The sequence below is a fragment of the Drosophila grimshawi genome, unplaced genomic scaffold, assembly GCF_018153295.1.
Source record: "Drosophila grimshawi isolate 15287-2541.00 unplaced genomic scaffold, ASM1815329v1 contig_80, whole genome shotgun sequence".
Lineage (NCBI taxonomy): Eukaryota > Metazoa > Arthropoda > Insecta > Diptera > Drosophilidae > Drosophila > Drosophila grimshawi.
The window spans coordinates 8,458-20,424 of NW_025063639.1; the positions used below are offsets into that span (position 1 = coordinate 8,458).

The window sequence follows — 11,967 nt, forward strand, 5'->3', positions numbered from 1 at the left end:
AAGGAGGATTTCCAGTGACTCTTCACTGGCGACCGACCAAGAGTTGTCATCCTTTTTCAGATAACCTTGTGTGGGTGTGGTTTTTGATAAAACTTTTCTAAGCCTTGCAGCTTCAGTAATTGAATCAATATCCGTGCAGAAATCTCTCCAAGATTTCCTTCTTTCCCGTCTGGTGGCTTTTTTATATTCAGCCAGACTTGATTTGTATTATGACCATTACAGGTCGTTATTTTGCGCTTTCGCTGCATTAAAGAGAGACCTGCAACTTTGTCGAAGGACATTTAGTTGAGGTGTCCACCATGGTGGTTTCTTCTTGTGCACTGGCTTACTGATAGGGCAAGCTGCCTTAAAAGCCTTATTACATGCTGAGGTTAAAATCTATGTCAGATTGCAGAGATGAGCTAAGTTGTCCGGGCCTTTCGGTGGGTTCGGTCAAGTTTGGCTTTGAAAATTTCCGAGTTCGCCTTCTTTTGATTTATGAAGTGAACTGGCTCTGGATGGCTCGCGAGGAGCTCAAATTCTATGTATCTGTGATCAGAGAAGGAGTGGTCATCAGACACTCTCCAACCTATTAGCTGGTCACTCATAGATTGTGAGATGAGGGTCAGATCAATGACCTCTCGTCTATTTTTAATAATGAAAGTGGGTTCATTACCCGTATTGCATACTAAAAGGTTAGTATTAAGAATGAAGGATAAGAGTGACTCACCCCTGGGATTTGTGCCCGTACTCCCCCACTGAGTGTGGTGAGCATTGGCGTCACAGCCTATGATTAAGCCAATGCTATGCTTCTCGCACTCCTGGACGAGGGACCTTGTAGTCTCATCTGGTGGCGGGCCGGCGCTGTCGTAGGCCATATAGACAGACAGTAGCCTTACGAAGCTGACTGGAGCTCCAGGCTTACCGCTGTGTTGTCATCATTGCTAAAATTATGGAGCAGAAAAATATTTAGATGTTTTTTCGCGAGGATGCAGGTGCGTTTTTTACCTTCATTTCCAGCTACTAACAGCTTGTAATTTTTGTTGCCTAGTCCGCAAACCTTTCCTCCAATCACCCAAGGTTCTTGGACTAGTACTATGTTGTCTCCGCCTCCAGCCAGGCGGAGCATCAGAGCAGCAGATGCTGCTTTACTGGTGTGGTTTATCTGCCGAAGTCTCAAGGACATCCGGAGATTCCACCCTCACCACCGTGTTGTTCTTGTCGTCCTCGTCCGACAGGGTGAAATCATCTTCGTCCAACTCGTGACACAAAGCCTCAAGGCCCCGAGTCAGAGTCGACGTGTCCGACGTATAACCTGGCTCCAGCTCCTCATCGGTTGCTCCGATCTCCACAGGAGGACCCTGTTCAGTCGTCTTGTTACAGACAACAGGGTCTCCTCCGGCCGGCGCATCCGATTTATATACCTTAACGGTAATGGAGCCGAAGACGAAGTTTAGCTCGCCCTTGGCGGCTTCAATGGGGCCAGCGATTCCTTGTTTAGGATTAGCACAGCCTGACTTGTTGGCCCCTCGGTGGTTTCAATCTTCACCACCCTCCAGTTATGGGTGGGAAGAGAGGGGTTGCATAGTTGCAAAAGGTTAATCACCTGGTTCGGTTCCTTTAAGGAGGCCGGGATCCAGATGCGTGCACGACATCTACTCGGGACTTCGCTCCAGTCGACAGCGATCAGCTTCGCCCCGGGGTAGACCTCACCAAGCTCTGCTACGGCAGCTTTGTAAAGCTCTACCGAGCGAGCGTCCTGGCAGGCGATGATCTTCGTGTTTCCCTGGTACCACCCAGCATCTCTGCATATCGGTGGTGGCCCAGGCGGCTTGCTCAGTAGCTTCAGGCAGTGGACAGCGAGAGCTCCTTCCACCCACTTCCACTGATTCCTCGGGATTCTTCCGTCCTTGTTTCCCTTGTCAAGGATCCCTATCAGGTTTCTCTCCTTGGCAATGTCAGCAAAGGACCTTCCCTGCTGCACCTTGGCCCGCTTTGCAACGGGTCCGTGGGCTTCTTGCAAGCGCTGCCATTTTGCCTGGCTCTGCTCTTTATGGGGTGGAGCCTCACAGAAGTTTGGCAGCACCTTCCTAGCCCCACACCACTTTGTTTTGCCATTCGGCTGGTGGATTTGGCTGTGTGTTCGCGTTTTGCCGCTTTAGAATGCTTGCGGCATTTCTGCGGTCGGCATAGCTGAACCTTTTAGCCGCAGCGCTGGTAGTTGATAAATCGCCCTTAGCACCCGCTCCGGCTGGCAGGTTGGGTGCACAAGTGCCTTGCTTTCCTGCCACGGAGTTGGACGGGTCGGGGTTTTTACCAGGTGCACCCTCGCCGCTGGCTTGACAAACAGGCTTTTCCGCCACTTTTGTCATGCTGCCGCTTTGGCCAGGGAGCCACTGCCTCCGCTACATGTCTGGGATTGCTCCCTACCGGTTTTGAGAGAGTACCGGACTCTTTTTGGGGTTTCTTATTTATGGAATGCATTTTGATTCGCACTATCTGCGGAGAAGGGAATGTCCGCCAGCACAGAGATCCGCGATTTGCAGGTAAGGCTGATTAATATAGGAGGTCGCCAGGTATTCGATATGCTCCGTAGAAGACTGGGCTATTTGAGGGTCCCCAGCCTGGATGACTATCGGCACGGGTCGCATAACACCTTAGTCCGGCCCATTACCTCGAACCATGACTCGGTCCTTTCCCAGCGACAAGACTATGGATGCAGTTCGTGTCTGAGGTTCGGGGCTAGCATCGGTACCTGGCAGGACCGCTGTGATGCTATTACCAGTCGGCACCCTCGTGGAGGGTTCAGTTGAGGAATTTTTGCCAACCTCGCTTTAAATTAAAAAGAAGAAACATTTACTTTTCGGGAAAAAAGTATTTTGTTTCATTTTAAATATAAATAATTCCGAAAAAATGTTGCATCGTTCAAGTTATATAGCTAACGAGCTTAATTTAAAATAAGAGATATACATTCATTTAATTGACAGCCTTTCAGCCAACAAGTAGCTGCTTATATTTGTTTAATACATATATATATATATATATATATATATATATATATATATAATATGTTAATATTTATATAGGAGTTCAATTTATATTTATATATTTATACACATATATAAACTAATATAGTATTGAATTGTATTTAATGCATGGACCTATCTATGCATAGCTGCTCATTCCATTCGATTCTTTGATTCCGATTTATCGATTGTCGACTTATCGATTGTCGGTTTAACCCCACTTCTGAAAGAGTCCCATGCGCTGGCATCGACAATTGCTGCCCCACAAATTGCAGCGACAGGAGCTGCTGAAGCAACAATCGCCGGGGCGATTGTCACAGGCCCCATTCCGTCGAATGCAACCCTTCCGATAGGCAGGGACCCAGGACGAGTAGGCGCGACGTCTGTTTGTGGAGTAAGCATTAAGCATTATTATTCTTATTTTATATATTACTTACTTATCATTGCTTGAAGCTGGAAATGTTTTGGAACCATCAAATGTATTTGCAACAATTCCAGAATATTTGTTGTCTAGAAAAACAATTTGCAATTTATGTTTATTTATTATCAATTAATTAAATAAGCAATTGTTAGTTTGTTTTTATTGTATTTTAACTTATTTATTTATTTAATGTAGGCTTTGCATTCTACCAACTGAGAACAGTCCACATTTTTATTATTTATTTTTATATTTTATATACTCCAATATATTTATTTTATGAAAGTTCACAGTTTTTGAAAAGGTTTTCATAATTGAAAATGTGACGAATTAAATTAAATAAAATTAAGAGGAAGAAACTCATTTAAAAATTAAAAATAAAAAAAAAATTTAATTTAAAACAACATAAATAAATCTATCAAATATAAAATTGGTTGTGAAAGCCGGGAAAAAATATATAAAATTAAGTAAATACAATTTCTGGGGATATTTAACACAACAAAAGGTTTGTAACCCAGCTGCTAAATATTTTCTAAAACTATTGGCAAATCAATAATATGCAAATGTATATTTTGTATAAGTTAGAAGATTCTGCTCCTAAAATTGTAGTATTTATTGCTATCGGAAATTGAAATGTATCGATAATCGAGTAACGGAGGAAGATATTGATAAAATAAAGAAAAAACTTGATCTGCGCCTGGTATACGAGAACCTATATTCTAAATTTAAAGTGTCTGGCTCTTATAGTCTCTGAGATCTGCGTGTTCAAACAGACGGACGGGCGGACGGACGGGCGGACGGACGGGCGGACGGACGGACATGGCTATATCGACTCGGCTGTTGACCCGATCAAGAATATAAATACTTTATGGGGTTGGAGATGATTCCTTCTGCCTGTTACATATATTTGCACAATACCATTATAAACTTTGTACCCATTTTTAATGGGTTCAGGGTATAGAAACCAAATTTAATTAAATATAATTTAAATCAAAACTTAACAGTTGAAAACAAATTTAATAGAGTGTGCCACTTCTTCACGTTATATATTTACAATAATTGTACGAACCAAAAAAGACGTTCAACGCAGTCTCCATATTCATATCCTGCATATCCTGCACAGCCGCCATATGTTCACAATCCGGGAGTTCACTACGCCCTCGAATGGCAACCACTTGTTGCAACAAAACAAGCAATAGAATTGTGAAAACCCCTTTAGTTTCGAATATGAAACGCTTTCGAGGCGGAATTAAGTACATTTTGAAAATATACTGATTAAATTTTAAAAACTATTGCAAATTTATTTCAAATTGCGAATTGTGAATTGTGTGTTCAAAAAATAACTCCGGCAAAATTGTGGCTGCCACAGCTCAATACTGACTCAATACTGGGACACGGTCCGAACAATTTTTCTTCTTACACATTTCTCTTTTTATTTTCTTATTTTTTTCATTCAACTCATTTTTACAAACGCGTCTGCGCCGCTAAAAAAAATTACCACATCCCTTTTTGGTGGTTGGATGGGTGACTGGCTGAATCTCCCATTAAAAAATGGTACAATTAAATGGGTATATTAATTCACAGCTAATTTATGAAATGGTCATAAGGAAACCACAAAAAATGGTGCAAAATTATTAATTTCGTATACATAATTAAACATAAGTAATCGTAGTTTCTTTATATTTACAAATCTTCGCAAATTGCTGCATATTTAATATATGAGATTTCTTAAGCCCCGTGCAGCTTAAGTTTATTTCGCTTATCGATATACATATATATCGATGCAATACAATGCATCAAGATCGCATAAGAAATAATCGACAAAATATTCACAAATTTTTCAAACTGATATTTAATATGTAATACATATAACAGCTGGTTGCAGGATATGTGGTAGTCGATCATACTCGCGTAGAACATTCTTACTGTTTCATTTATTAGTAATGTATTTCAATTTCCTTGAATATTGCTGTGTCTTCTTCGCATTTCAAGTCAGCGCACGTCCCATAATAGTTAATGCGGCAAATTGGAAAAAGAGGGAACAAAAACACTTAATCTTCATCAACAATTATCTAAGTAGATATTATGTACTACTGGTGCTATTATTTTTCAATCGCTACTTTTTAGCACATTTCGCTCCAATCGAAAAAAAAAATATATAAATATATATTAAAATGAATTTCATTGGCAATTATTAACTTTAAATTATAGTGTCAAAACTAATGGTTTTTATTTACAGCGTTACCTTACTCGCCACGTTAAAGAGTTGCATTTAAAACGTTGCTCGTTGCTTTACACAATTGTCACTGTACTTTAGTTGCTCGTTTGCTCAATTTGTTGTTGCTCATAAAGCGACGTTAAGACGCCGATTAGTACTGCCGTTTTGGCTTTTTAATGCACAAAACTGTCAGCCCTTAAAAGTTAGTAAAACTGTTAAACAAATAACAAATATATATTAATAAAGATTAATTGCCAATCGCATTAGCATTCGCTCGAACTATTTCCAATACTTTCTTCTTCTTTGTCACCTTGTTAGCAAATTTAACAACAGTAATAATTTTAGCTAAAGGATAAGAAATAATGAATTACCAACTGTAACAATACTAAGCCATGGGTAAATAATTAGTGATTTTTTAAGGATTTTGCTTTAAATAACGTTTATCAGATATTTAAATATTTTATATGTACACCGATCGAGTTATTTTTTATTGATACATAATTTAATTACATGTATTTTATTTCGTTAAGTCAATTGAACAACTAAAAACGAACAAATAAAAATTAGAACGTAATGTTTTTTACACTGTTTACAACAATGTCAAATAGTATTTCTACTTGTGTGTGTATGTGTGTGTTATGTGGTATATGTATAATAAACCCCAAAAACAATGTATGTCCTGATCTCAGCTGAATTGCTTTGTTTTTGATTTCCTTTTCATTTTCGTTTGCTTTCTGAAGTTTTGTGTTATTTTCTTTTCTTTTGCGTTTCCTTTGAGTGCTTTGCTCATGCGTTCGCTTGCGAGCGAGTTCGTTTGCTTGCTCAAGCGTTCACTCTGCTGCCTCGCTGCTCACAAGTTCCCTCGCTGCTCACGCGATTACTCTGCTCACTCGCTGTTTATGCGTTCGCTCTCCCATTCTCTTCCGTTCGTGTTGTGACGTATTTAAAACTGACGCTCGCCAATGATTTTTGAATAATATTCATAATAATAATAAAAGCTCACGCGCGCAAACGCAATAAAAGTCATATTTTATATACGCTATGTTGTCTCATAGCTAGTGAGTAGAGCCGCATCCACCGGTTCCAAGCAACTGGGGCAGGTTAAACTACGCATTAGCCAATCGTCGATGCAGTTCACATGATAAATGTGCATGCAGGGCAAATAGCGAACGGCTTCCTCGTTGCTAAATTCCACCATACAAATGACGCATTCGCGTGCTGCTTTCTTTGAGTTGCTGTCATACGTGCCAATCGGCAAATGTTGAACTAATCCAATGCGCTTTGCTATTTTTATCTGATCCTCTTCGGACATGTGAGTGGCAGCGGCGACAGCGTTGCCAGATGTATTGCCACTGACCGTTTGATAGAACAGCTGTGGCATCGGCTCCTGCTACAAAATACACATATATAACTCAATAATTACCAAAGCTAGTACTGCTCACCTGATAAATTGGCATTGGTCCATTGTCCTGTGCACTAATGATGCTATCGCTGCCTCGCAAAAGTGAAATGTCATCTGGACTGCTCATTTTCAAGCAATTACCCATTTTATATGCACTGACTGCGGGCGAAGACAATAAAATTTTAATAATTATTGTAAATTTAGATATACTTATTAAATATACATATCTAGCAGTAAATTATCCCTAAAACGAGCTCAGTAACAAATAATGCTGAGTACTCGATTAGCAATTGTAGTAATTACGCACGCACTGCATATGTGTATAAATTTGCACTTTAATACATTTTAATTATACATATATTTATTTACACACACGCACTTAAGCATATGCAAGAGCTGCCAACTTTAACTGCTCAAATGTAACTTCCTGTTTAGCAGCTACAAGAATAACAACGAAAAACGTAAATAACATATATTTACATATGTACATATAAATACATACATATATAGTTTATATGTACATAGAATTGAATTAAAAGTTGTTCATTGCATTATGCTTTAATTAGGAAATAAAAATGGCATTTATTAACATACCAGTTGGCTTTTGTAATTGTAACTAACAATTGACCTCTTACTTTGATTTACTTTTTTATTTAATGCCAATAAAGATTGTAAAACATCGATTGCAACAGCGATAAAAGCTGTGCATATTTGCTGCGCTAATAACTATCGTTGTGCAACGATAGTTTGGTAATTGGATTGTTCCATTAGAGATGGCAATTTGTGAGTCGGTGAAGAGTCAGCAAATTGCTTGTATTATATATTATTCTTCATATAAATGTATTATTTTTAATATTAGAATATGAATAGATAAAAATGATTGCCTTTACATATTAAAAAACAATATACAATTATTTATATACAATGTGTAAGTGAACGACTGACTAGCTCGTCCGCACACGAACAAATCAACAACTGAACCAGTATGCAACGCTAAAGATAGTGTAACCATTTGCTATACGCTTAAAATACCAAACGCTAAAAAATTAACACAAAACAATAGACGAAAACAAATAGTTGAGTTGGCAAACAAAAACTAACAAAAAAAGAAAGAGAATCAAACATGGCCGAGGAGACTATAATACTAATATTGTTGGTAATTGTGATGCTGGTTGGCTCATATTTAGCTGGCAGTATACCGCTGGTCATGAAACTGAGCGAGGTACGCAGAAAAGCGCACGTATAACATACATATATATAAATATTTATGCCTAATAAAATATTTTTGCAGGAGAAACTAAAATGTGTGACCGTATTGGGTGCAGGTCTGCTGGTGGGCACAGCGCTAACTGTCATTATACCCGAGGGCATAAGATCTCTTTATATGGATAGCAGACGACAGCAGTTGCCACAAGCAGCGGATGCAAGCACAACGGGCATTTTGGTGGCGTCACCGCAAATGGACTATTCGAGAACAATTGGCTTGTCGCTTGTATTGGGCTTTGTTTTCATGATGCTTGTCGATCAAGTGTCGCAACGCCAGACAACGGGTAGCGAAAACGATAAAAATATTACGGCAACACTGGGTCTGGTCGTGCACGCGGCAGGTGGGCACACTGAAAGTTCTTCTCGTTTCTCTGCTTTGATTTTTATTTGCTTTGTTGTAATTTTCAGCCGATGGAGTCGCTTTGGGCGCTGCTGCCACCACCAGTCACCAGGATGTGGAAATTATTGTTTTCCTTGCCATAATGTTGCACAAGGCGCCGGCCGCATTTGGTTTGGTCAGCTTTCTTCTGCACGAGAAAGTGGAGAGGCAACAGATACGCCGACATTTGGGCGTATTTTCGCTGTCGGCGCCATTGCTGACCCTGCTCACATATTTTGGCATTGGACAGGAGCAGAAGGAAACGTTGAATTCGGTGAACGCCACTGGGATTGCCATGCTTTTTTCGGCGGGTACTTTTTTATATGTGGCAACGGTGCATGTGTTGCCCGAGTTAACGCAGGCACATCAGCACAGTGGAATGCATCACAAGAATGGCACTGGTTCCGGTTCCAGCACGTATGAGTATCATGCGCTGGAGGAATCACGCAGCGAAGCGGGGATTGACTCTGCTGGGAGTGTTCAGGTTCACAGCAGCAGCAAACCAGGGCTGCTCTATGGTGAACTCATCATTATGATCTGTGGTGCTTTGCTGCCCCTGGTCATCACCTTTGGGCATCATCATTAAGCAAATGAAACATCAGAAAAACTTGATACATTCATAGCTAGCATTTAATTCGTAAATTCGTAATTGTATATATTATAAGTTATAATGTAGGGCTTAAGCGCAATATACACATGTTAGTCATTTAGTTGAATAATGCAAGCAGTTTTGAATTGTGACAAGCGATATCGATTAGCCGCAATTAAACGATTGCAAATATGTTTGCTTAACATGTCAGCCAACCCTGAGGATCAATCGTGGCGCACAATAATCACTTCCTATTAAATCAAGCTCTACCGCAACCGTGGAGTAAACTGAACCTTAACCTCGACATTTGAGTCAGCTGCCGAGTAACTTCAGCTGTATGGAAATATGTATGATTTGTTTGGATAATCCTGACTAATCATATACTTTTTGCCTCACGATCGGATATTTGTTCAAGCTCATCGTTTATACTTGTGCACTCACACAAGTTTGAATGTGTTGTATAATATTTGCAGACTTAACATATACAGTGTCTCACAGTTCAAAAGACCCAGTGTCTAGCAAAAAATTTAATTGCCTGCCATAAACTAATTATTCAATATTTTTCAAAAATTCCAAAGAGCGATGACAGGTACATATATTAACCACCATAATGAATATATGATCCCAATAAACTGGGGTTTTCCCACCAGCTAAGCCGGGTTATGTAAAAAAGTACCTTAATTTATGGTCACATAGAATTTGGACCAGGGGCGTTATGGACACCTGGGTGCCATAAAACCCGGATTTTTTACGTCAGGTTGATTATTTTCGGTATAAATAGACCAATCCTTCGTAGTCAGTTTAGTTATATCCTGCATCTCGGGTGCCACCAGCCAACAAGGACTATGGACAAACGGACTACCATTGAGCAACGGAATCTCATCCTGGAACACTTCAAGATTGGATATTCACATCGCCAAATAGCTAAAATGGTAAATCTAAGCACCACAACTGAATTCAACATCACTCGGCGCTACGTCGACGAAAATCGGATAGAGGACAAGGGCAGAATGGCACCAAACAAGATTTTCACCGAACAGGAGGAGCGGAGGATCATCAGGAAAATAAGGGAAAATCCCAAGCTATCGGCTCCAAAACTGACTCAACAGGTGCAGGATGAAATGGGGAAAAAGTGCAGTGTGGAAACTGTGCGCCGGGTTCTGCGCAAGCATGACTTTAACGCCCGAGTACCACGGAAGAAGCCCTTTATAAGCGCAAAAAAATAAAGGGACTAGGATGACGTTCGCCAAAACCCACTTGGACAAGGATTTGGAGTTCTGGAACACAGTCATATTTGCAGATGAGTCCAAATTCAACATTTTTGGCTCGGACGGACGGAATTATGTGTGGCAACAGCCCAATACTGAGCTGAATCCCAAACACCTAAGGGCAACAGTGAAGCACGGCGGAAAAAGTGTCATGGTATGGGCATGTATCTCGGCAGCCGGCGTCGGGAATTTGGTTTTTATTGAAACAACAATGGACAAGAGTGTGTATTTCAGTATCTTAAAGGAAAATTTACTCCAAAGCATAAGTTCGGAATAGTACAGTCCTGGATTATCTGGAACTGCCCCCACATGATAATTCCACCGGCCCAGTCTCCAGATTTAAATGTTATTGAAAATTTGTGGGCTCTGCTGGAAAATAACATCCGGAATCACAACATATCCAGCAAACAGGATCTCAAGAAAGCTCTGTGTAGCAAAATTAGTCCAGAAACGACCCGGAAGCTGGTATCTTCCATGAATAATAGGTTAAGGGAATTTATTAAGGCTAAAGGATATCATACTAAGTATTAACATCCTCATTTAAGTTTTTATACGCCAAATATGTTACTTTTCTAAGATTGAGCCAAATGAGCTTTGACATGTATTTTGGACATGTTTTCAGTTTTTGACTAATTTTAATTAATTAATCAATATTTTAATAAAAACTAAAGTTTATATCAAACGTGATATAACATAAAACAAATTGGCATTTAAACATTTTGCGTTTGTTTCTTTGTTTAAACTTTATAGCACTTTAAATTTTTTGCTATACACTGGGTCTTTTGAACTGTGAGACACTGTACATATATTTGTTTTCTTATTTCCCACTTCCAAGTGCGCAAATACCAAAATAATAAAACAGCGATTCAAAATCCATTTTAGATCTTTTATTTTTTTTTATTATGTATGTATTATGTTTGTAATAATAATATTAATGACTTGAGTATAGGCGTCTTGGCTATTACGCAGTTGGTTTTTGTTTTTTCTTTTTTTCTTGTTTTTCATTCTCGTCAGTGTGTTTTTGAATGTATGTATTTTTATAATTATTTCAACTTGGAGTATTTTTTACGCCACTCGAATTAAGTTTTCTCCCTTAGCACATGTGTGTGTGTGTGTAATATCTTAATATAAATAATTAAAGTCCTTGTGGCAGATTTAAAGCGTTCTTCTAAACAATCAGCCACACACATTCACATGCATACGTACCTAAGCACACACACACACGCCTACAAATACAATTTCTTATATGTGTGTATGTAATTTGCACATGTGCCTTCACTAGCAGCACAACGTCATCAACATCAACTACGAGAGCTTTAAGAGAGAGCGCGCTCTCTTTCTTGCCTGCTTGTACGCCTTATGAGCACAAGTGTGTGTATGTGCGCTTAAGTTCACAGTAGATGTATGCATGTATGCGTGAGT

The 11,967-nt window shown here is 39.5% G+C and overlaps 3 protein-coding genes across 7 annotated transcripts; 1 reads left to right on the plus strand and 2 right to left on the minus strand.

The window, feature by feature from the left end:
* Positions 1 to 3,103: 3,103 nt before the first annotated feature.
* On the minus strand, positions 3,104 to 4,674 carry LOC116806085. Its single transcript, XM_032742116.2, has 3 exons — positions 4,493 to 4,674; positions 3,443 to 3,515; positions 3,104 to 3,388 (listed from the first exon to the last, which is right to left on the minus strand). Exons 1-3 carry the CDS (start codon positions 4,551 to 4,553, stop codon positions 3,217 to 3,219), a joined length of 306 nt encoding a protein of 101 aa, XP_032598007.2. The 5' UTR covers positions 4,554 to 4,674; the 3' UTR covers positions 3,104 to 3,216.
* Positions 4,675 to 6,052: 1,378 nt separating this feature from the next.
* On the minus strand, positions 6,053 to 8,031 carry LOC6570454 (RING finger protein 11). Of its 5 annotated transcripts, none has more exons than XM_032742114.1 (3): positions 7,638 to 8,031; positions 7,084 to 7,202; positions 6,053 to 7,031 (listed from the first exon to the last, which is right to left on the minus strand). In XM_032742114.1, exons 2-3 carry the CDS (start codon positions 7,186 to 7,188, stop codon positions 6,681 to 6,683), a joined length of 456 nt encoding a protein of 151 aa, XP_032598005.1. In that variant the 5' UTR covers positions 7,189 to 7,202; positions 7,638 to 8,031; the 3' UTR covers positions 6,053 to 6,680. The 5 variants fall into 5 exon arrangements, with proteins under 5 accessions (XP_032598005.1, XP_001996683.1, XP_032598006.1 ...); XM_001996647.2 differs by lacking the exon at positions 7,638 to 8,031 and adding an exon at positions 7,423 to 7,485 and having other exon boundaries at positions 6,064 to 7,031; XM_032742115.1 differs by having other exon boundaries at positions 6,094 to 7,028; positions 7,638 to 7,734.
* Positions 7,849 to 9,575, plus strand: LOC6570453 (zinc transporter ZIP9). The gene is made up of 3 exons (XM_001996646.2): positions 7,849 to 8,265; positions 8,335 to 8,650; positions 8,718 to 9,575. Exons 1-3 carry the CDS (start codon positions 8,167 to 8,169, stop codon positions 9,272 to 9,274), a joined length of 972 nt encoding a protein of 323 aa, XP_001996682.1. The 5' UTR covers positions 7,849 to 8,166; the 3' UTR covers positions 9,275 to 9,575.
* Positions 9,576 to 11,967: the final 2,392 nt, after the last annotated feature.